General features: G+C 39.4%; 2 protein-coding genes across 3 annotated transcripts in view; one reads left to right on the forward strand and one right to left on the reverse strand.

Moving 5' to 3' along the window:
- Window positions 1-20: 20 nt before the first annotated feature.
- On the forward strand, window positions 21-9,751 carry uox (urate oxidase). 2 transcript variants are annotated; one of them, XM_048252577.1, is made up of 8 exons: window positions 21-103; window positions 314-526; window positions 650-766; window positions 858-936; window positions 1,305-1,488; window positions 7,945-8,068; window positions 8,344-8,427; window positions 9,328-9,751. In XM_048252577.1, the coding sequence occupies exons 1-8, from the start codon at window positions 92-94 to the stop codon at window positions 9,400-9,402; spliced, it is 888 nt and encodes a 295-aa protein (XP_048108534.1). In that variant the 5' UTR covers window positions 21-91; the 3' UTR covers window positions 9,403-9,751. The 2 variants fall into 2 exon arrangements, with proteins under 2 accessions (XP_048108534.1, XP_048108533.1); XM_048252576.1 differs by lacking the exon at window positions 21-103 and having other exon boundaries at window positions 281-526.
- The window catches only part of samd13 (sterile alpha motif domain containing 13), a 23,860-nt gene continuing 10,224 nt past the window's right edge, over window positions 9,738-23,373 (reverse strand). Inside the window, exon 4 of the mRNA XM_048252578.1 lies at window positions 9,738-10,906. Coding sequence (XP_048108535.1) covers window positions 10,763-10,906 — 144 coding nt within the window. The 3' untranslated portion in view covers window positions 9,738-10,762. The remainder of the gene's footprint in view (window positions 10,907-23,373) is intronic.

Raw genomic sequence — 23,373 nt, forward strand, 5'->3', positions numbered from 1 at the left:
CAGCACCCAGCTCACCCATGTAAACAAATGTTCTGCCAGCCATACTCCACTCCTGGGGAAGACAGACCAGGGATAAGGACTCAGGCTAAACATGGCAGCTCAGGTAAGGACCTTATCACATGCCATCGTTTTGCCCATTTCTTCCTTAGTGAAAGTCTATTGTAGCACCATAAAAAAAATCAATAACTTGTTCAATAACGTGTTTGAGATCCACTTCGGACCTTTTCACCCGGTATTAATCCATTAGGTTAAAACTAAGTAGTCTGGTAGAATGCTGAATTAGGATTAATTTAGGATGGCATTATTTTCGCAGGATGTGGAGTTTGTGCGGACAGGCTATGGGAAAAATCTGGTGAAGGTTTTGTACATCAAACGTGAGGGGACACACCACTACATCACTGAGCTGAAGGCAAACGTACAGCTAACGCTGAAGTCCCGCAAAGACTACCTCCAGGGGGACAACTCAGACATCATCCCCACAGACACGATCAAAAACACTGTGCATGCCTTGGCCAAGCTGAAGGGTGTAAGATGAGCCTGTGGTACAATGCATGAGACCTGCATGATAACTCTTAATATGCTGCCAAACAGGTTGTACCCTTTGCCCTGGTACAGTTTTACAGGTTATAATGGTTTTTGTTTTTGAAAGGTTAAAACAATAGAAGATTTTGCACTGGATATCTGTGAACATTTCCTGACTTCCTTCAAACATGTCACCAATGCAGAGGTGTACATTGAGGAAGCTCCATGGAGAAGGCTGGAAAAGGTAATGTTACTTCTGAGATCGACCCTTAATGTGACTTTCCTCCCGTAATGGGTTGCAGTATTAACTGAAGCACGTTGGGGTTTCCTTGCAGAATGGAGTGGAGCACGCCCATGCCTTCATTTTCAGCCCAGAGTCCTGGCGCTTCTGTGAGGTTAAACAGGTTCTCAGCGGTAAGTAGCATGGTGGGGAGAAAATCATTACATCTGAAATCTCCATTCAGCCAAAGGTCTCAGATCAATATGAGCATACCATTTGAGCATGCCAGTGTAATCAGCTTTGCTTGGGAAATGCTTTGGAAGGGCTGCAAAGTACTATCACCTTCTTAAATGAGCATTACATATCTCTTAAACACACCTTGGAGCAGAAATCTAAAGAAAAGGTTTATGTTTTACAGTATACATATTTCATTTTCATGCAAACAATTTTACCACTCATAAACACATGCTGCAATTCAAGTAATTTATTTTAAGATGACATTGATGGTATAAGATTTTATCAGAGATGATAGATTATCCTCTCCATACACCTCTTCCCCCAGGGACTCCTGTGATTCACAGTGGGATCAGAGACATGAAGGTACTGAAGACCACCCAGTCTGGCTTTGAGGGTTTCCTACGAGACAGATTCACAACGCTGCAAGAGGCCAAGGACAGGTGCTTCTGCACAGCAGTGTACACCAAGTGGCGCTACAACACCCGCAACGTGCCATTCGATGAAGCCTGGTGAGCGGTTCTAAATGACTGTAACACGTACACAATGTTACATGGGGCAACTTTTTGAGCAATGTTGCTGGGCAACCACATAACCAGTTCTATTAATTCTGATTGGATGATCATGGCAATTTGCCTACTGATGATTAAAGTTTTCCAGAAAATAAACTGTTGCACCATATCAATGGGAATATGCCAGAACCACAATAATGAGGAACATTGCCAAGGCAGCAACTTTGCTCAAAAAGTTGCCCAATGTATCATCAGTTCAAGGGCTGTATTTTGCACACTGGCGCATGGCGTAAAACTCGTTTTCCACCTGTGCAAAGTGTAATTCGGTATTTTGCATGTTTATTTTTCAAACAATGCGCCCAGGGGTGTGGCAATTAACAACCTAGGGAGGGCCCTGGCGCATTGTCTAAAAATCGAACGATTACAATGGGAAACATAATTAGAATAAAGATATTACGAAATACTGTACATCTCATGATGAGTAGTAATTCACCATCATTTGCAAATTGGTAATGACGGTTAAAAGTGATTAGGGGAGAGGCGAGAGACACGTATGGAGCACAGCTGAAGACACACCGTCACGAGATATAAGCAACTCCTCTGCATAAATGTTGTTTTGTTCAGTCATTTGAGCAATATTTGGGTAAGTGTTGCTTTTTTCAGCCTATGTTTTCGATGGTAACCCATTGTCAGTCAATAGTGAAAGTAATTAAGTGTGCTTGCAAAGCAGCACACTTATTGTTCTTCTTAAGTTTTATTTTTCCCGTCTCCCTAATTTTTTGTCAGCTCTAGCTCCTAGGCCCTTTGACACCGTTCCAACTTTAAAACGTCCGGTCAGTACCGGTGTAAGTTGGTCGCGAAGATGACGTCAGGTGGGCGTGTAGTTCGTCCGCCATATTGGATTGAACAGAAAGCGAAACTAAATTTCAAAAGGTCACAAATTTTGTCCGAACGCCACGAAACTTGACGTACATTATCCTTGGACCAAGCCTCACAAAAGTTACCAGAAGGATTTTTGATTTTCAAAAGCGTTTGCCCGTCACAGCCAAACGAAATCGGTGGCGAAGCTCCAAAACAGGAAGTCGTCCATATCTCAGGAACACTGTCACATATCGATACCAAATTTTGTATTTGAACTCGGGACTCCAATGTGAGGGTGCATAAGCTAAAAAAAAAAAAGAAAACATTCCAAAAGTTTCCAGCATTTGGCAAACCACCCACCCGTATTTGGTAACTATCACCTTCCACATTTGCAGTTGAACTGGTACATCTATCACACTGCCTTCCAAGTATGCACAATGTCTCCAGGCAACTTTGCCCAATCATGAAATCCTTGTTCTGCCATGGGATAGTATGGACTTACAAACTGACATAATCAGGAGAATATTAGCTATTTACTGCTGACGTAGTACAGTTATTTTCACATTGACGGTATTCAAATTAAATTTTTCATTATTGTTAAATATCATGATGGGAGAGTATTATTAAAAATGTTACAAGTATGCAAATGCATATGTTTACGGGCATTTAGGTTTTACTGTGTTGTTTTGTTGTAAAGACATGCAAGGCATTCTGGGCCGTAATGAACAGTGGTCGGCAGCACACTCATTGAAGAGGGAACTATGATAAAAAGATTGTTTTCCTAAAAGCATGGAGTTGACGAAAGAATAAGCAAGCAATGTCACGTTAATGTTAAATAGCCTACATCTGAACGCTAGGTAGCAATGTTGTATTACATTTCACTAGTGTACTTGAAATATGGTGTGAGCTTCACATGTAAGGAAGGTGCAAATATTATGTAATTTATCATGGGAAATTATTGGAAATGTTATTTCTTGTTTATTCTAATTGCAAACCACACACATCCATTCGTAATCACACGTACAGTTTTAATACCTTCAAAAGACTCTCATTTCGTTTATTTGATGTTGCCTAGCAACACAGCGTTCAGAGCAAAGATTCTAGAACAGAGCTTCAGAGAGACACGTTTTGAGTTTGTGGCCAAGTACCTAAAATATCGGTTTCCATGTGTATGTGCTGGATGGTGTGCTTCCTTTATGAAACTAAGTGTTTTATAGAGTTACAGACATAATGAGTCATGTTGTAGTGGTCCACATAAATGTGCCCCTTCTGTTATTAGAATGCTAAGCGGAGATTTAACATCATTCATTTCTTGTGTGGCTAGAAGCTAGCTAGCTATGTCATAGGGAGGTTGAAGAGATGTTGCTGTAACGTTATGGGATTTATGTTGCTTAATGCCATGGTCATTTGATATGAGATGCTTGTACTCGTAACTTCGTCACTCGTAACTTTAGGACTCCTATTTTTTTTTTACTAAGAGTAATTCAGGAAGCATTTTAGCCCTAAAAGTAGCGCCTGAGTCTGTGACAGCCTAAGCGACTCCTAATAAGACCGATTCACAAACAATGTTTTGTGGTGGCATTTCACGTCGCGATGTTTTGAAATGCGTCTAACAATCACGAGGGAACAATTTTGCATTGTAGGCATAACTAAGGGATGCAGTAACACCACCAACAACAACCAAAACTAGCCTACTCAATGTTTACATGTACATTAAATGTAAAAAAGTAAAAGTAATGTCAAAGATTCTCCTCTTTGCAAACGTTGGCATAGACATATGGTGACAGATTAGTTTAATAATGTTGCTGCGTGAATCACGGTAAGAGCGAATGAAGTGGCCACTTCTTAATGGGAGTCACTGTATGGAAGTAGGCTAAGTAAAATAGAGATGTTTAAAATAAGATAAAGTTAGGATATGCCCGCTTGACAACGGCAGAGATAACTGGCCTTTGGCCATAGCAACCATCCATTTAGAACGACTGGCCTTCATAGCAACCAAGGATCTTAGCTGTGATTCATGTAGCTACAGTATGCATGCAATGTGATGCAAAGTATAGAAAGGTGATGAAATATACAGAGACAGGTCAAGACATATAGTGCAATGTAGACAGTAGTATACAGTTGATTTACAGAAGGTGGTTTAGGGTAATATGAATTAAATATAAATATGTGCAGTGTATTAGCAGTTATCTCATACAATAAGTAGAATAATGTATGTAGATGTAGTAGTAACATTATAATAGTAGAAATAATAATATAGATATATGCAGTGTATTAACAGAATATAATAAAACAGAATAAATATGGATATTCAATATGACAAATATATACCAGATATGTACATAACAAACAGCTATGTGCAGTGTGGAAACAGTGTCATTTTAGTGCAGAAACAACATTATAAGAGTAGTAAGAATAAGTCTATGTGCAGGATGAATAGTATAAAGATCAGTAGAATAACTATGTATAAATGTAATTACAGTAGGCCTATGTACATTTGTAAATAAATAGAAAACTATGGATGAGAGGGATAAATTAATTTTATTTAATCGTAAAAGTAAATTGCATTCAATTAAATTGCAATTAAAAATCTTTCCAGTAGGCTTTAATGTCACACAAAAAGTACAACCAAAGCTGAGCTTGATCAACTAGAACGTCTAAAGAACCAGAACTTGAGTGTAGTTTTTTGCTGGGTCCCAGGCCATGTTGGTCTGAGGGGAAATGAGAAAGCGGACAGTGCTGCTAAGCAAGCCCTCAATGAAGAAGTCACAGAATGTCAAATCCCTGCCCCAGACCTTAAACCTATAATGAACTCTTACATCTCAGATAAGTGGCAATCTGGGATTAATGTACCAACAAGCAAGGAATGTGAATTTTGGCACATTTTCATGATCCACTGGGTCGTTATGGGCCACACAAAATACGGTGTTGCTAAAATTACTCCTATTGTGGCTATTAGAGACATGCGTTCATGAGTATCCAGCTACATTCAATGAGTTAAGTAAAATACATTCACACACACAAAAAAACATCACTAATGTTGTGGACATTCCTTTATTCTGAGATAGATTATTTGTCAAATAAACCAGTAAAACAGAATTAGGGGATGGCATATATAACATTCACACTCATAGCTCATATTTTTTAAATAAATCAGTGAAAAAGTATCCTGACAAACAAGCAGCATTTTAATGCCTTAGTCATATTTCATAATTTCATTTTTCTCTAGGTTACCTGATAGCCCAGTTTGAGAGGTGCAAGGCCAGCGATGACATTATTTATTTTGCAGCCAATCACTGCTGTTGTTTTATTTTATTGATTTGATTTTAGTCATAGAAGCTAAATTCGAAGGCAGGCCACAGGTAAAATCCAACTAACCGCATTCACCCCCGCAAGGCAATAGTTGAATAGAGCTTTTGAGGTATTGCCACTGCTCCAACACTGAAAGGCACTGTTAGAATGCTTGGATCAAGCCAGGTTCAGCATAGCGTATGTCACTGTCTGCTCACGTTGGTGACCGGACCAGGGCAAGCACACTTTCGCAGTTCCCGCCGGAAATGCAGTCTAGTTGCATATAACTGTCTTGTCGTTGACTGACACCTTGGTAAAGTTAGTTTCTCTTTGCCAATGAGTTCAAATAATAGACGAGTGCAAATGCGTGAAAGCTATGCTAAGCTATAGTAAAGCATGGTTTAGTGGAATTCCATAGTCTTGCAAGCAGCCTCCTTCAAATGCGCCGTTGAATGCCAAAATACCGATGCACTTATTTGAAATATCGCGTTTTGCGCCGTTAAAGGGAATGACAGATGTCATTCTCATTGGTTTAAATGATGTTACGCCCCAAACACAGCCATTTGACTGATTAAAAAACCTAGGAACACCTTGTTGCGCCATGCACTCTATGTTTGATAACGAAACCCTCCCAATGTGGACTGGATATCCTACTAAATTTGAATACGCTTTTGACGAGTGACGATGCACTTTAGAATGTCATGATAGGGCCCCAAGTGTGCAGACACTGTGCAAGTATTAGTTCTTGACAACTATTATTTTAGAAAAATCACACTTTACTTGGATAACCCACCCACAGACTGTCTACAGATGCTGAGATTATCAACAAACTATTTGTTGACACTGCTAACTACCGTTTATGGTTAAGGGTTGAATTTGGTTACGGAAATGCTCAGTAATTGTTCAACAACAATTTTACATAAATAACTTGAATCTTAACATGATCTGTTTAAGCTGCAGTTGGCAAGATTTTTTTGATCATATTCACTGAAACCGACACTATGCTCCAACAGAACAACATATATCAGCCGGTTTTAGAAAAAAACCTGCACTTCTACCTCCACCTAGAGCCTGTTATTTGCTTTGCAAAAATCCACAGCTCTCTGTTCTTTGGTCCAATCAGAGCAGGGCTGTGTGAGATCTGACTGTCAATCACAGTCTGGTGCGCACTGACGAGCACAAACTCGATGAAAGGGTGCTCGGTGGTATTGGGGCACAAGAGTTGTAAACATTCAACATTTGGGCTAAATCCCCTCAATCTGTCAGACTTGCCAACTGCAGCTTTTAGTCAGACTATGTGGGCAGACTAGCCAAAGAAAGTGTAACCCAAAAATCTGAAGAAAGATCATGAGGACTTTTTGGGCAGGAAAACCGTATTTGTTGACACTTCTAATTTCAGTTTATGGTTAAGGTTAAGGGTTACATTTGGTTACGGAAATGCTCAGTAATTGTTCAACAGTTCAACAACAATTTTACATAAAGAACTTGAATCTTAACTATTTGTTGACACTGCTAACTACCGTTTATGGTTAAGGGGTTGAATTTGGTTACCGGAAATGCTCAGTAATTGTTCAACAACAATTTTACATAAATAACTTGAATCTTAACATGATCTGTTTAAGCTGCAGTTGGCAAGATTTTTTTGATCATATTCACTGAAACCGACACTATGCTCCAACAGAACAACATATATCAGCCGGTTTTAGAAAAAAACCTGCACTTCTACCTCCACCTAGAGCCTGTTATTTGCTTTGCAAAAATCCACAGCTCTCTGTTCTTTGGTCCAATCAGAGCAGGGCTGTGTGAGATCTGACTGTCAATCACAGTCTGGTGCGCACTGACGAGCACAAACTCGATGAAAGGGTGCTCGGTGGTATTGGGGCACAAGAGTTGTAAACATTCAACATTTGGGCTAAATCCCCTCAATCTGTCAGACTTGCCAACTGCAGCTTTTAGTCAGACTATGTGGGCAGACTAGCCAAAGAAAGTGTAACCCAAAAATCTGAAGAAAGATCATGAGGACTTTTGGGCAGGAGGCTTTCGTATTTGTTGACACTTCTAATTTCAGTTTATGGTTAAGGTTAAGGGTTACATTTGGTTACGGAAATGCTCAGTAATTGTTCAACAGTTCAACAACAATTTTACATAAAGAACTTGAATCTTAACATGATCTGTTGTCAGACTATCCAAATAAAGTGTAACCCAAAAATCTGAAGAAAAATCATGAGGACTTGTTTTTTGGGCAGGAAAACCAAGTAACCCAAAAATCTGAAGAAAAATCATGAGGACTTGTTTTTTGGGCAGGAAAACCGTCAGAGACACAATCATTGAGAAGTTCGCTGGTCCTTATGACCGTGGGGAGTACTCTCCGTCCGTTCAGAAGACCCTGTATGACACTCAGGTGCTTGTGCTGGACCGTGTGCCCGAGGTAAGCCAAAAACAGGCAAAAGCAGAGCTACTTTATCTATAAACACAGAGCTAAGACTTATCTAAAACAATTGTAAATAATGTCAATTGAATATTTGCCTGATAATTAGGACAAAGCACTTTAAGGAAAAATAAGCAATACTTCAGAACAATAATGTATGAACACTTCTTTTAGAGTGTTTTTGGCGTTGACATGGCAATAAAGTAATCTATCTCACATAGTGCATGTTCATGAGGTCAAATGTGGGAAAATGCTGACCATTTCTGTCTTCCCAGATTGAGGAAATTGAGGTTGTGATGCCCAATCAGCATTACTTCACCATTGACATGACAAAAATGGGCCTGTCAAACAAGGACGAGGTATGAGATATAGTAACATATGGAACATTTATCAAAACAATAGCTCTTATTGTGGTGTATCCTAAACTACTGCACAGATATCATACAAAGTATGTTCCAAGATAGCCACAGATGACAATCATACTCTTCATTAATCAGTAATGCCAGTATTATAGTTATTTTGATTCCTTTGTTCCTTCAATATACAAAGAGCCGGTCTCTAACTGACTGTAACGCTCACTTCAGCTCTCGAGATTACACAAAGGGGCCTGTTGAAACCAGGCTGGCCTACACATGCAAGCCATGAATGTTCTTGATGTTATCAGACTGAGGGTTTTAGTCATGTTAAAGACTCATTGACTCAGGTGCACTACAATAAGATATTTATTACATTATTTGTTGTGATTGATGCTTGATTTCTATTAAATTAGAGCTTGTGTACACGTATCTAGATTAATTTCACAAGTCTAGTTGTTGGAATTATGACACCTGAAGAAGTTAAGTCCATGTGAGAGGTTTTAAAGGGATGACAGTGTAAGACCAAGTTTAATCGAGAATGCCAGGTTCTCTGTGTCTGAAGTGTGTCTACATCTATCAGCTAACACACACAGGAACTCAACCGCAACTGTGTATGTCCAAGCTACAGTCAATCTTTGCATGCCACATGAGTTTTAGCTCATATTGAGGTGCTGAGTGTGTGTATAAACTGTACAAATGTACTATATACCCATCAAAGTATTTAAATAGGAAAGCCCATCCTGAATCAATTGGACGATAATGACCATCCAAGAAATCAATAGCAGCCTTAGGTGCAACTGCACGTAGTTATGCAGTCTTCCCCTAAAGTACAAATATTCAGAGAAATGTTACTGCACGTGTTTTTCCTTGATGTGAACTTTGAGTCCCATGTGCTCTCCTCAGGTCCTGCTTCCCCTGGACAACCCTTCTGGGAACATCACCGGGACCGTGAGGAGAAAGACCCGTGCCAAACTCTAATAGAAAACACTGAAAGTTGGACGATTTAAAGCTACATCAATCAATTTCTGCCACTTATGTTTATCAATTCAAAAACACTTTGGATCGGACATCAAACATGCTAAAACTGCACTTGCTTCTAGTATCTATGTAAGAACAGTGAAAAACACCGAAGATGGGCAAAGCCCGAAAGGATTGTATGTCTCTGTCCTTCTAAGGCTTTATACAATGTTTTGGCTTATTTTTAATACAACACTATTTGAGATACAGTTGCTGAGTGTTTTTTTTTTTTTTTTTTTCATTTATCTTGTTCTTGTTATGAGTTAAGGAAGCTCAATCATGACAGAACTATTAAATCATATCAAATAAATCTCTTTTATAGTTCTTGTGCATTTGTCAACATCCGCAAAATCAATACAATTGTAGTCATGTCAAAACAAATGATTACTTGAGGGAAAACCAGCACAGTTTCCAATACAGCAGCCAACTGAAAAGATCCACACATTCAACAACTCATAAACAACCACGCCAAGGACACCAAGGATATATATTACCTGATGAAAATAAAAATATTAACATGATCTGTCACATATTTCATGAATATCTGGGTTATCCATTTTTTGATATACATTTAAAATGATTTGACTTGCCATCTATTACAAAATAAAAAATAAATTATAACTTTAAGCAGATTCAAAGATCTCAAAACAATAGTCACCATGTAAAGTACTCTTCTGAGATAAATTAGCACCACTGATTTGATCAGGTTTCATACATTATTAATCTATATTTGGCCTCATGAGACCACAGAATCAGGGGCTATGGCTTTTACTATACTATGATACAAAACTGCACAAATCTTTATAAAAAGTTAAATAAACTGCAAATCCCAACATCCCTGGTATTTACAAATGAAATTAAAAGATTCACCTTTCAGACTATTCAGTTTGGGAAAACTGCACACAATAAATCAGGAGTACACTACAACGTGCAATGTAGTGTTTGACTTCTGGGTTCCATGAGGGGGAAAAAAAACATCTACACGTAGCTCAGATACACACAATCTCTCTCTCTCTCTCTCTCTCTCACACACACACACACTATCATAAGTTAAAAATAAACAAGTCAATATTTTCATTATTTCTAATGACCCAACAACAACAAGAAGGTATAAGCAGTACAACAAATACTGCAAATATGCCCCTTTCAAAACATCCAGTAGTACAATGAAGTTTCACCCTTTCCTCTCGCAATGTCTGTGTCCCCACACCCCACATATGATGATTAAGAAATGGAAGAATCCTCGCTCATCAAAAGTAGAACCCTGTAGCATCCACACAGTCATGATTGTCTTCTCCTCAGAGAGTACTTGTTAGTAGTGCTACGACACATTGGTCTTAAGATGCTGAGTCTGAAGGGGCTTAACATGGTACTCGTAGATCTTCAGCGCTGGTCCCAGCTTTATCGACAGACCCGTCAGGACGTCGTTGCGAGTCATCAGTAAAAGAGACTTGCCATCAATCTCCTGAAAAGTTCAGATGATATATATGACACACAGATGATATATACTGTAAAACTCCAAATAATAGCCCGGGCTTTTACTTTCCCAAATCGCCCTGCAGCAGCTAGTAGGCTATTAGAGACAGGCGCCTATATGAGACAGGCCCAAATTAATTATTTCAAAGACACTGAAAGTCTACCCATATGACTAGGCTATCCGATGACAATTACGGATCATCATTTATTTAGTGTTGAGATGTAGTTCATTGAGGGCCAGATGTACAGTACGTACATTTGCGAACATAGCGTTATCAGCGTCATGGACAAACTGCAGATTGCGAACGCTGTCAGACCCAAGTTTCCTTAGTATTTATCAAACTAGTGTAAACTGCGCCTTTCTCTGCCTTTCCCCGCCCATAAACGCAATTTACGAACGTCCACAACTGAATGGCAGAGCCTATACTAGCACAGTTGAATGAACTTAACTGATGACAGGGTTCTTGCAGGTTTCAATAAGTCAAATTTAATACCTTTTTAAGACATTTTAAGACCATAAAGATTGAAATTTAAGACCTACACGACGCATTACCAAAAAATATTAAAATCAAAGAAATTCTGAAAAAATCATTGAAAAGTCGTTGAAAAAGCATTAATTTAATCTACAGATAAAGCAATCAAACTAGTAACCTTCCACACCCAACGTCTACAACCCAACTGATTTTTACATTGCTCACTTGTAGTATACTCAAGGAAAAATATCCGTGTCACGTACCAAATGCCCTAAACCTTAAGCCCAAAATGAAAATAATCTAAAACAAACTAGCCCTCAAATAGAATAGATTTCAGCAAGGAAGTCAAAAATGAGACGATTTGAAACTGGGTGTGAAAGTGTGTTTTGGGTGGACACTCTGCACTTGTGTGCGTGTGTGATGTTTGCATGAGAATGTGTGTGGGTGAGGTATGTGTATGAGCCTTGTCAAGGATGTCATTAGGCTTATAGTATTTTGGGGGAGCTGAAACCACCCAAAGATGATCAAAAGCCCTCCTAAAAATATATAGTATAGGGATGCACGATATATCGGCGGCCGATATATTATTAGCCGATAAGTGAAAAAATGAAAATATTATTATCGGTCCGATAACAGAATTCTGGCCTAATTTAGGCCTACGTAAGGTCTGGCTACACTGAGCTACTTGAGCTTGGTTGGCTATACTTCTTCCTCAATTATTTTTTCAAATTTTCTCAAACATTATGTCAGCGGTGTGAATGTATTTCACCACTCTAACAAAATCTGTGGATATGCGTTCATTTGGGAATCTGTGCATCTCAAAATCCTCTCGTAAATGATCCGCCATTTAACCATAACAGAGCGGAGCTCAGCCCTATCTAGAGCCGTCTTGTGTTAGTGTTTTTGCACTTTACCGCACTGGTCGGGGATACAAATAAACAAACTCGTTAGTGGGACGAGTACATAAGTAGGCCTAGTTCTAAGTTGTGTTTTAGTATTATATTTGCATTACTTTAGCTTGGGTTTTGTATTATTACCTAGAAATATGCTAACCATTCGTGCTTCAGTTCCAGACAGGTCATCATAATAAGTTATTAAAACCTTCGGGGCTAACTCCTTTCATTTCTGCTGCAGCAGGTTGTGCGCAACAGAGTAGACGGACATAAGATACAGTCTGAGGAGTTGCAGCTTTATTCAGTTACCCGCAGTTGAAACTAAACCTAAGTTTCCCTCACAAACTCTGATTTGGTCGCTATACTGTAGCTTATTCCAAGCTGAGCCGTTTATGAGCGTTTAGTCCTAAATGAAAATGATTCAAACTCTCTAGCCACTCACTCGCAATTCACTGACATCAGGTTCACTTAAAGGAGCCACACATACTGTAGGGCTAGGCTACTGTTATGTTGTTGACTGCCGTACAATTGAGGACTATTATGAGTTCTGTCCATCATTTGGTGGTAGGTAAAATTACTGCAATAAAATTATGCTTATTAAATGCTTTCCCCAAATCACTTTTCACCATTTTTTTTCAAGAGTAATATTATCGGTTATCGTATCGGTATCGGCCACAACAAACCAATAAATATCGGTTATCGTTATCGGCCCTAAAATTCCATATCGGTGCATCTCTAATATAGTATTAATATGCGTCCAAATTCACTTCCATTATTCTCTGTTGAATTGCTCACGGAGTACTTATCTCGCACAAGTCAGACAGACGTCACTTGAATGAGCGAAACCGGAGCTTTCGAATGATGTTAGCGGCTAGTGCTGATAAACAGTTTGCATTTTGCGGCTAGCTTATGTTTCTCTGCATGCTCTGGCTTGTGACTCCAGTGCCTTCACACCCAGAGTCCCTAATTGAATAGTTTTTTTGCAAAGTTTGCTGCGAGCCTCGTACCTGGAGCTGGGTACCACTTAATCAACAGCAGACATCGCTGTGATCTAGCCAGTGCTGCCACAGTTACCTTGAAAAAACTAATCTGATTACTCCATTAAAAAGTAACTTAGTTACTTTTAAAATCAATCAGTAAAGTAACTGAGTTAGATTACAAGTTACTTTATTAGTTACTTTCAGCAGCTGCCGACAACACCCCCCGCCGCCTCAACATAAAAATGACAACCGGTTTTGCCAATACTCACTTTATTGGAAATGCATTTTAACAGTAATGTCAACAATGTATAGCAGACATCCCAGAAAAACCTGAAAAAAGTAATTTTAGGGAGGTAGCCCTTTAGCCTACTTAGATCCTGAAATTCAGATGTTTGTTCAATAATGTCTAGTCAGTACACCAAATAAGGAAGGCCTATAGATAGAAATTGTGATGATAGAATATGTAGATTTTGGTAGTTTGGGTACTTTTCATTTTCAAAAAGAGAACAAACGGGAGAGCGAGGTGTTTGCAAAGAAAATGCTTTTCATGTAGCCTTGGCAACTAGCCATCTAGTATATGCCTGAATAATAGCAAATTAAATGACACTTGTTAAACTATCACTGCGTAGGCTACGTACCAACACCAATATCCCCCAGAAAGAACTACAACACACTGAACCAATGTTCTGAGCATTCTGCTGGTTTTGTTACAATGGTAGCAAAGACGCTAGAGCTCTGCTTTGCAAGCTACGACTCAATACTTTTTTGCTACTTTGTAATAACTTTCTGCGGCCAGCGTTTCTGGAAATGAACGATGGTAAAATATTTTTTAGACCTGACTAAATGAAGGCCTTAAATGTAAAGTTATGAATTTTAGGCTTTTTAAGACTTTTTAAGACCCCACGGGAACCCTGTGATGACAACATTTAAAAATAATCAAACGTTTAGCGATCATGAAATTATACCATACATGATAACATGTCAACAAGCAGGGAGATAATGAAGATCAGTAGTTTTACTCAAAGTACTTGTGCACGTAGGCTATGGAAAATTGGTCAAATCTAGCAAGTAGGAAAGTTTAAGTGAATGACGTGAAAGTAAGACATTCAAAAGGCCAACGAAAGTTAAGGTTGCTTCTGATAGTACAAATACTTACAAAACTGGCTCTAAATAGCGATTCTGTTGTCTTTGAAAGGTTCTCTTATTGACACATTGTACTGCAATTTAGATTAACACCTGCTTTTACAAGGCGGAAGTATTTAGGCGCAGAATAGACATGCGCTTTCAGGAGCAGTCTTTGTACATACCGCGGAATACATAATTAGGCGCTCTTTACGCTTCCCCTCCCATCTTTTTACGCTAAACTCCCACTTTCCCCTGGATCCTCCCATGAATGCATATGCATGACACAAAAAACGCAATTAGCCATGTTCAGCTCCCGCGCCAGGCAGTTTGCGATTTTACATCATTGCGGCCTGTTTGTACATACCTCGCAATGATTTTTCACGCACGTTGCGAAACAAATACGCCTGAAGTGGGCGCAAACGCGTTAGTACATATGGCCCTGAGTGAGATAAGATCCAAATAGCGGGGATAGCCAGAACAGATGAAACACGTTTTAATCAAACATATTTTACAAAGAGATCGTATCACACTGAAAGCTCATATTTTGTCACTAACAATCTAGCCTATACCTGTCCTCTGTCAAACGCAGTTGCATTATCAGCCCTGACCAAAACCGTTCAGGAATTATTTATGCAAAAGTGGAACATGCATAATGTTTCATTCTCCCTCCTTTTCGGCACGAAGGAAACAGCATGAGAGAGAGCATGAACCATATTGTTTCCCCGTATTTTATTTGGCAAATTTGACAATAGTAAGCTTACATTTCAAATCATAGCCTACTTCTTTCTCTTTATTGCCATGGCGGTATGCATTTAGAATAAAGAATAACGTTCACGAACCCTTTTGTTTTGTTGCCAGCATAAAAACAAGCTTACCATCTGCCTATCCGCAAATTAGAAACAAAAGGGATGAATTGAACGATGACGAAGTCGGACATATAGGCAATTCATATTGAAAAAAGTTATACAATTTGGAACTCTAGCTTTTCCCCACCACAGTCTTTAATGCCATCTAATCATAACGTTAGTGTGCGCAGTCTGCATCATACTGGCTTAAGGCCACCCCAAAGACCAACAATTTGCAACGAGATGAGCTGCAGCATTCTATAAACCAGCACCTTGATGCAACATTCTAAAACCTTGCAACTGTGACTAGACATAATGAATGCTTTGTGACGGCTTGCAACATCTAATTCACACCACTGCAACTCCTTTCTGCAATGGTTTTGTCTTATTGTGAATCTTTGGTTTGAATTGGGCTTTAAACAGACGATCTGACGGGTTTTAGAATATTAAATACAACCCGAAACTAAAAAACAGACCCGGCCTCTATTTGATACCGGCCTTTAACCCAAACCTGTAGCCACACCAGGCGATTAAAAGAGACAGCCGTCTATTTGGGACTCAAGGATACAAGGATACAAGGAAGTTTATTGTCACATGCATATAGTTACTGGAAGTAAGAAATGCAGTGAAATTATGTCTGGTGTCAGCCTATTTGTGCATAAAAAGGGGGGGGGGGGTAAAAAGTGCAGTAGAAGAGGGGTTTAGTAGATTAAGTGGCAAGGGCTGCATAAAAAGGTGGGGAGGATTGGGATTGGGTGGGGGCACCAACAAGGAGCACCCAAGAGCAACAGGGGCAAGGAAAACTCCCTTACCAAGGAAGAAACCTTGGGCAGATCCACGGCTCAAGGGGCTAACCCAACTGCCAGGGGTCTTGGTGTGTGTGTTGGGGGGATGACAGGGAGATGGGATAGTGTGCTGTGTATGTGGGGAGAGGGCAGTGTGCAATATGTGTGTTGGAAGCTTCCTCATGAGACAATGTGCTGTGTATTGGGGGGCAGTGTGCTGTAAGTATGTTGGGGATGTGTGTTGGAGAAGCTTCCTGATGAAATAATGTGCTGTGTATGTAGGGGCAGGGACTTACTATTGCAAGCAGAGTACTGTATGTAATGTATGTGAGTGATGACAGTGAAGATGTGTGTGTGTGTGGGAGGGAGGGAGTGGAGCAGTGACTGTGTGTGTGTGTGTGTGTAGTGTGTGTGTAGGTGGGTAGGTGGGGGCAGTGTGCTGTAAAGTATGTAGAGGATGTGTGTTGGAGAAGATCCTGAAGACAATGTGCTGTGTATGTGGGGGCAGTGTGCAGCAAGTATGTAGAGGAGGCTTACTGTAGCAAGCAGTGTGCTGTATGTATGTGAAGTGATGACAGTGATGATGTAAGTGTGTGTGTTGTTGGGGTCAGGGACTTACTATTGCAAGCAGAGTACTGTATGTAATGTATGTGAGTGATGACAGTGAAGATGTGTGTGTGTGTGGGGTGGAGTGGAGCAGTGACTGTGTGTGTATGTGTGTAGTGTGTGTGTGTGGGTAGGTGGGGGCAGTGTGCTGTAAGTATGTAGAGGATGTGTGTTGGAGAAGATCCTGAAGACAATGTGCTGTGTATGTGGGGGGGGGGGCAGTGTGCAGCAAGTATGTAGAGGAGTGCTGTATGTATGTGAGAAGTGATGACAGTGATGATGTAAGTGTGTGTGTTGGGGATGGGGTGGGGTGGGGTGGGGGTGGGGGGCAGAAAGGCTAGGCAATCAAGGACATGGGTAGTTGGAGGAGAAATCAAAAATAATAAATAAAAGTGTGCAAAAGTTGGAGAAAGTCAGATATGTGTGTGTGTGTGTGTGTGTGTGTGTTTTGACGTGTGATGAAATAAGAAAATAAATAAAAGGTCTGTAGCATAGGGAGAGGGATGTAAAAGTGCTAAAAGTCTTGTAGGTGTGTGTGTGGGTGTGTGTGTGTGGGGGTCATGAGTGCTGAGGAGTGAATGAGTGCAAAGTCAGTATAGTGTGAGTTCAGAGTTGGGAAATGTTTGAGAGTGCTGAGGAGTGAATGTGTGCAAAGTCAGTATAGTGTGAGTTCAGAGTTCGGATGGCCTGGGGATAAAAACTTCTCCTGAGTCTCTCAGTTCTGGCTTTGTGACTACATAGGCGTCTTCTTGATTTCAGCGGTAGGAATAATCCATTGTTAGGATGAGAAGAGTCCTTCAGAATCTTTTGGGCTCTTAGGAGTACTCTTCTGGAAATGATATCTTGTAGAGCAGGGAGTTGAGTTCTTATAGATACGTTCAGCTGAGGCGCACTACTCTCTGCAGAGTACTACAATCTCTAACTGTGGAGTTCCCATACCAGGTGATGATGCTACCAGTTAGAACACTCTCAACCGCTGAAGTGTAGAAGGCCTTCATGATGGATGTAGAAACTTTGAATTTCCTTAGCTGACGAAGGAAGTAGAGTCGTTGTCTGGACTTCTTCAGAACATATTGAGTGTTAACAGTCCATGTTAAGTCTTCAGTAATGTGGACACCAAGGTATTTAAAACTTGTGACTCTCTCTACAGGTTGCCCGCTGATCATTAGTGGGGTGTAACTGTAGTTCTGCTGCTGCCTTCTGTAATCCACTACCATTTCCTTGGTTTTATTGATATTCAGTGTCAAGCTGTTAGATTGACACCACTGTGCCACCTCATCAACCTCATCCAAGTAGAACTGTTCATTGTTGTTACTAATCAGGCCCAAGATCACTGTGTCATCTGCAAACTTGATGATGGAGGTATGACTACTGTTGGCTTTGCAGTCATGTGTGTAGATGTTGTACAGCAGTGGACTCAAAACACAGCCTTGGGGAGCACCAGTGCTGATGGTTAATGAGTCAGATGTCAGACCCCCCACTCTAACCACTTGTGAACGGTTGGTGAGGAAGTCAAATATCCAGTGACACAGGGTGGTGTTCAGTCCTAAGGCCTTCATCTTTGTGACCAAGGTGAGAGGTACTATCGTGTTGAATGCTGAACTAAAGTCAATGAACAGCATCCTCACATAATTCCCATTCCCCTCCTCCAGGTGAGTTAAGGTGGTGTGCATGAGGTTTGAGATGGCATCCTCTGTAGACCTGTTGGCTCTGTAAGCAAATTGGAGGGGGTCGAAGGAGGCAGGGAGGGATGAGCAGATAATGTTTTTCACAAGCTTCTCAAAACACTTCATCACGCTCGGCTATTATTTTAAGTTTTACGGTATACATGGGTCAGTGACAGATAAGGCCATCCTTAAAAATATTTTTGTTTGCAGTAACAGCCAAAAAAAATTAAAAATGGGTCGGTAGGTAGGTCAATATTTTTTTTTTCAAGATTCAAAGTAAAAAAAAAGTACAATTTTGGTCATGGTGATTACGAGGGAATGCATTTACACAAATGTGCATATCATTGATGTAACTGACTGGGTCTTCAACCCGTACCTTCAGGCGCACCATTGCAAACCTCATTCTGATGCAGGTTATATAGACCAGCCTTTCTCAAACTTTGACCTGAGGCCCGGTCATGGCAGACTTTGGGGGTCATAGGGCTCATCTACATGTACCCAGAAAGAAGGCTACAAGCTCTTGGCCACGTTATATTGAAATTTGACTATAGGCCTACAATACTCAATGCTATACAGTGTATCATACAGTCTCTGCTCTGTTTCTAAGGAAGTTCCAAAAACAACGTCGTTCTATTAAGTTTAAGTTAATTACATAAATAGCCTTCCAACAGGTTGAAGCGGAGCTTTGATACCATCGTTATCGATTAGTTTCAGTTTCTCTCACGCAGACGCCAAGCATTGAATGAATGCTCATACCACTTAATTGTAGGGCTCCATGTTTAATGACATCGATAGCAGAAACGTTTGTTTTATTTTTTCGTCGATCAGCGGTTTCTTGATCAACTGCGCAGCAAATTATCAAATGAAGCACCGGGCCAAATTTCCTCCGACTCAGCGGACAAGCAGTCTCCATGTTGCGGACCCATATTTTGAGAAATGCTAAATAGACCACAACCAATTTCTATACTCCGACACGGTCACCGTTAGACTAGGGGGGGAGAAGGGATGAGAAAAGATCTGGCCACAGTTCTTCCAGAACTTCATGCCAAAAAAGCCGTCATCAGTTTGTGTGAATGAAACGAAGCGAGGGCCATAGTGTGACATCGTGAAAACCAATGGTGTAGAGATGGCGCCACAGGGTTTTATTTAAGTGAGCGACGTTTGCATGTAGGCAATTTATATTCACAATACTTGGGCCTACTAAAAGAAATATTATTTTATTGCATTTGTATTGGTTGTTTAGAGTAAAAAAAATCGGTCGGTATTAACGCTAAAGTTTACAACCCGGCAAGTCGGTCGGACTAAAAGGGGAAAAAAATAAATATTTGGGTCGGTTCTAAATTGACAGGGTCGGTCGGGTTACGGCAAACGAAAATATTTTTAAGGATGGCCTAAGGGTTGGTAAGATGAGAAAATGTAAAATATGTTTAAACCTTTAAAACAAAACATATACATGTATACTTTGTATTTCTGTTGTATTCATATTATTTAATAAGACATGCTATTTTTTAATAAAAGATAGAACTAACAGCCTGTTAAATTGTCATATGGTGTAACCACAAAAATGACATCTAATATTTCACACCTCCTAGAGTTCATGCAATTGCTCTCATGAAATTATTAGTTTATTTTGTAAAATCCTATGAGAATATGTTTTATTATATTTATTTCTAAATTTAAAATATTTGGGTTTTTCACTGTACTGAGCAAGACCATATGCTGTAAACATCTTGTTTTCTGTCTATTCTTTGACCATGAGTAAAAATGGTTTAAACAACCATTATTACAGTAGAGTATTAAATCATTATCCATATTCATTTTTTTGTACATTATTAGTATTTTAGACAAAATACTGGTTACATTAATTGACATAAATCGGTTACACCAATTGACCATAAAACGTTTATAGCAATAGGACAAGAAATTGACACAGAAAATAGGCATCAAGGCTGTAAGGAGTCCTAATGTTTCTATACTGATCAAACTCCTGATCATGTGTTGATTAATTACCCTACCACATGATGGTATGACCTCATGGTGGGCCCATTGTCACATATTGCTGCTACAACAACTTTTGATTATATCTCTAACCTTTGCCTTTTTCACAGGAGAAACTAACTAGAAAGCAGGAAATGTAATTAATGTGTACATTGTCATGTCTTGATTAATGCACTCTCACTACAACAATGGTCTCAAGTCTCATCAAAGTACTTCTCATGTGACCCAAAGTCAGCTGACCTCCAATCATGTGATCCATTTCAATGTAACCAACCACAAACTGGGTAAACTATTTAAGTGAGGTTCACAGAGCATTCTAGGAACCATTCTGTAGTCAGAATCTCCCGCACCACTCTGGTGTGTAGCCATCATCCTCTGAGCTGGTATGTATATTCTCTGATTGCTTCATATGGTTTCCTAAATGTTCCTTTAACCTGTTTTTGTAACTTTCACATTATTAATTTAGATGTACCTTCTATAATGTATTGGATGAATAGCTTGTATCTGACAAATAAATTGTGATGTTCTGACCCGCATAGCCTTTCTATTGTACTTGTAGTCCAGAGTAGCAGTTTAGGTAACGTTACTAGCATAATGGACGGTTGGGATTAGTTATCGCCGCCGTAGAAACTAAATCACCTGGGAGCTGGCATGTTATTATGAAATGACCAAGCATTACACAGCGGTGGGCAGTTTGTCAGCGATGGTCCTAGATTGGCTGCGAAAACCTAGCACAGCCTGACCCCCTGTAGCATAGGAATTTGCTTGACTACCTAACACGCTGATGAGTATAGCAGTCCGGATCAGCACGTAACCTCTGACCACTTCCAGACCAATACGTGTTATGTTTAGGAACCGCCCGAATTAATCGGCAGATGGAGGAGACCTATAGTATATATTCCTAAGCTTGAGTGTGTGTCACAAGAAAACGAGTTAGGCATTCTCATTAACAATATGTATTGTGGGCGTATCAACCCACTACGGATGTTACAATGAACCGAAACTTTTCTAATATTGAGCGGAGTCAGATTTATTAGGTTTAACAGGGGTTTATAATCAATTGATATATTTCCAACAGCGCACGGACAGCTTCACGATTTTCTTCGACCACTCCCAGTTCCCTCATTGGTCCTGACGAGTGACGTCTTACAAAGCTAAACTGAATTGGATATTTTGGATATATTGTATTCATGTCATTCATCATATTCCATATCAAATATCATTTCATAACATCAATGAAGAAACTTGTGTTCTATTTGATTTCAATTCAGTTCATACAATTTCAGTCTATACCCATTATTTTCAAAGAGAGTGAGATAAAGGGCCCTATTTTGTGATGCAAAACCTGGCACAAAGCGTATTATTATTCTGGACTTAAAGTTTTTCCTATCTTACACTTCACTTTTATTAAATAATATGCCCAGGGGGGTGTGGCAATTACCGACATAAGGTGTGGTCTGGCACATGATCTAAAAATCACTATCTTATACCGTCTAAAAGCATTATGGCACTGACCAAGAAAAGCCTGGTCTATAGCTTAAAGAAGATATGAAACCGTCACTGTCACGAGATGTAAGCAGCAATTCCTCTGCAGAATAAATGTCCTTAGGTTATTTATTCAGTCATTCGAACATTATAGGGGGAAGTTTTGCTTTTTTCAGGCTATGTTTTTGCTGGTAACCCATTGTCAGTCAATATTGAAAGTAATTAACTGTGTATAACTGTTTTGTCGTTGACTATGACACCACAGTGAAGTTAGTTTCACTTTGCCTATATGTTCAATTAATAGACAAGTGCAGATGTGTGTAGCCTATACTCTACTCGGTTTTAGTAAAGAATGGCTTAGTGGAATACCTGTTCCATACGGTCTTGCGTACAAGCAGAATCCTTCAAATACACCGTTGACTATCAAAATACTGATGCGCTGTTTGAAGTTGCCCTGCTTGCTGTTAAAGGGAATGACAGATGTCCTCCTCATTGGTTTAAAGGATGGTAAGCCCAAAACACACCCATGACTGATTAAGAAACATAAGATCCACCTTTATGCGCCAGGCACCTGACGTTTGATTACAAAACCACCCCGAATGTGGACTGGACAAACCCATAAATGTATTTACGCTATTTGCTAGTGACCATGCATTTTATATTGCTAAATTAGGGCCCAAAGTGTGTGTGAGAGAGAATAAGAGTGAGTGAAAGAGTGGGTAGGATCTGCGTTCACATGCACTCTGTGGCGAGACAAGTTTTTCTTGCTTATAAGTGGCATTATAATTTGAACATACTGTTTACATACATCATAATAAAATCTAAAAAAATAATTATGGAAGTTTAAATTTAAAATGAAATTTCAAAAATCGCTTAAATTGCAATCTAATTAAACCCTTTTAAAGCTATTGTTCATGCTAAACAGTTAGTCACTATTTAAATTATAAAAATAATATAATTGGCTCCTAAAATTACATACTCTTGGCCCTGAATCTGATCAAACTGGTCTCAAACAGAAAAGAGTCACAACCGGTTACACCATTTGACATTTCTATTTAAAAGCAACATTTGCAGGCATTATTATGGACAACTATGTACACACTTCACCTTTATGTGAATATTCAAACACAGTTTTTTCATTAAATTTAATATTTTATGATTATTATGATTTATCAACATTTTTAAAAGGTCATACCATTTGACATGTAACCTAAGCTTGCCTGGCCATGGCCTAAAAACACTATTATGTTACTTTAAGAGAGTTGCTAACCTTGACTCATAGCAGTTGGGATCTTGAAGGGTCCTTCTCTATTACATAATTTCCTGTCACATGATTCTCTGACATAATACATACAAAATTGCTCCTTAAATGGTGCTCCTTAAAGTGGTTACACCGCTTGACATTTTAAGTGGTTGATGTGACTGACACGATTCCCCATATTAATTCAAACAATCAGAACAATGGGGTTTCATTACTTGTATTAAATATAGAAAAGTTCATTACTTGTATTAAATATAGAAAAGTTCAAGATCATGCCAGATTATTTTAGAAGGGATTTTGGAGAGAATTTCACATTTTTTTCAGCAAGTGTAATTATT

This window comes from Alosa alosa, chromosome 9 (assembly GCF_017589495.1).
Source record: "Alosa alosa isolate M-15738 ecotype Scorff River chromosome 9, AALO_Geno_1.1, whole genome shotgun sequence".
Lineage (NCBI taxonomy): Eukaryota > Metazoa > Chordata > Actinopteri > Clupeiformes > Clupeidae > Alosa > Alosa alosa.

Bases quoted from the DNA above. Each gene is read 5' to 3' on its own strand.
- uox (XM_048252576.1), top strand. From the start codon at position 296: ATGGCATTATTTTCGCAGGATGTGGAGTTTGTGCGGACAGGCTATGGG. The intron at 937-1,304 runs GTAAGTAGCATG...CTCTTCCCCCAG, and splicing joins GGTTAAACAGGTTCTCAGCG to GGACTCCTGTGATTCACAGT. The intron at 8,428-9,327 runs GTATGAGATATA...TGCTCTCCTCAG, and splicing joins GCCTGTCAAACAAGGACGAG to GTCCTGCTTCCCCTGGACAA.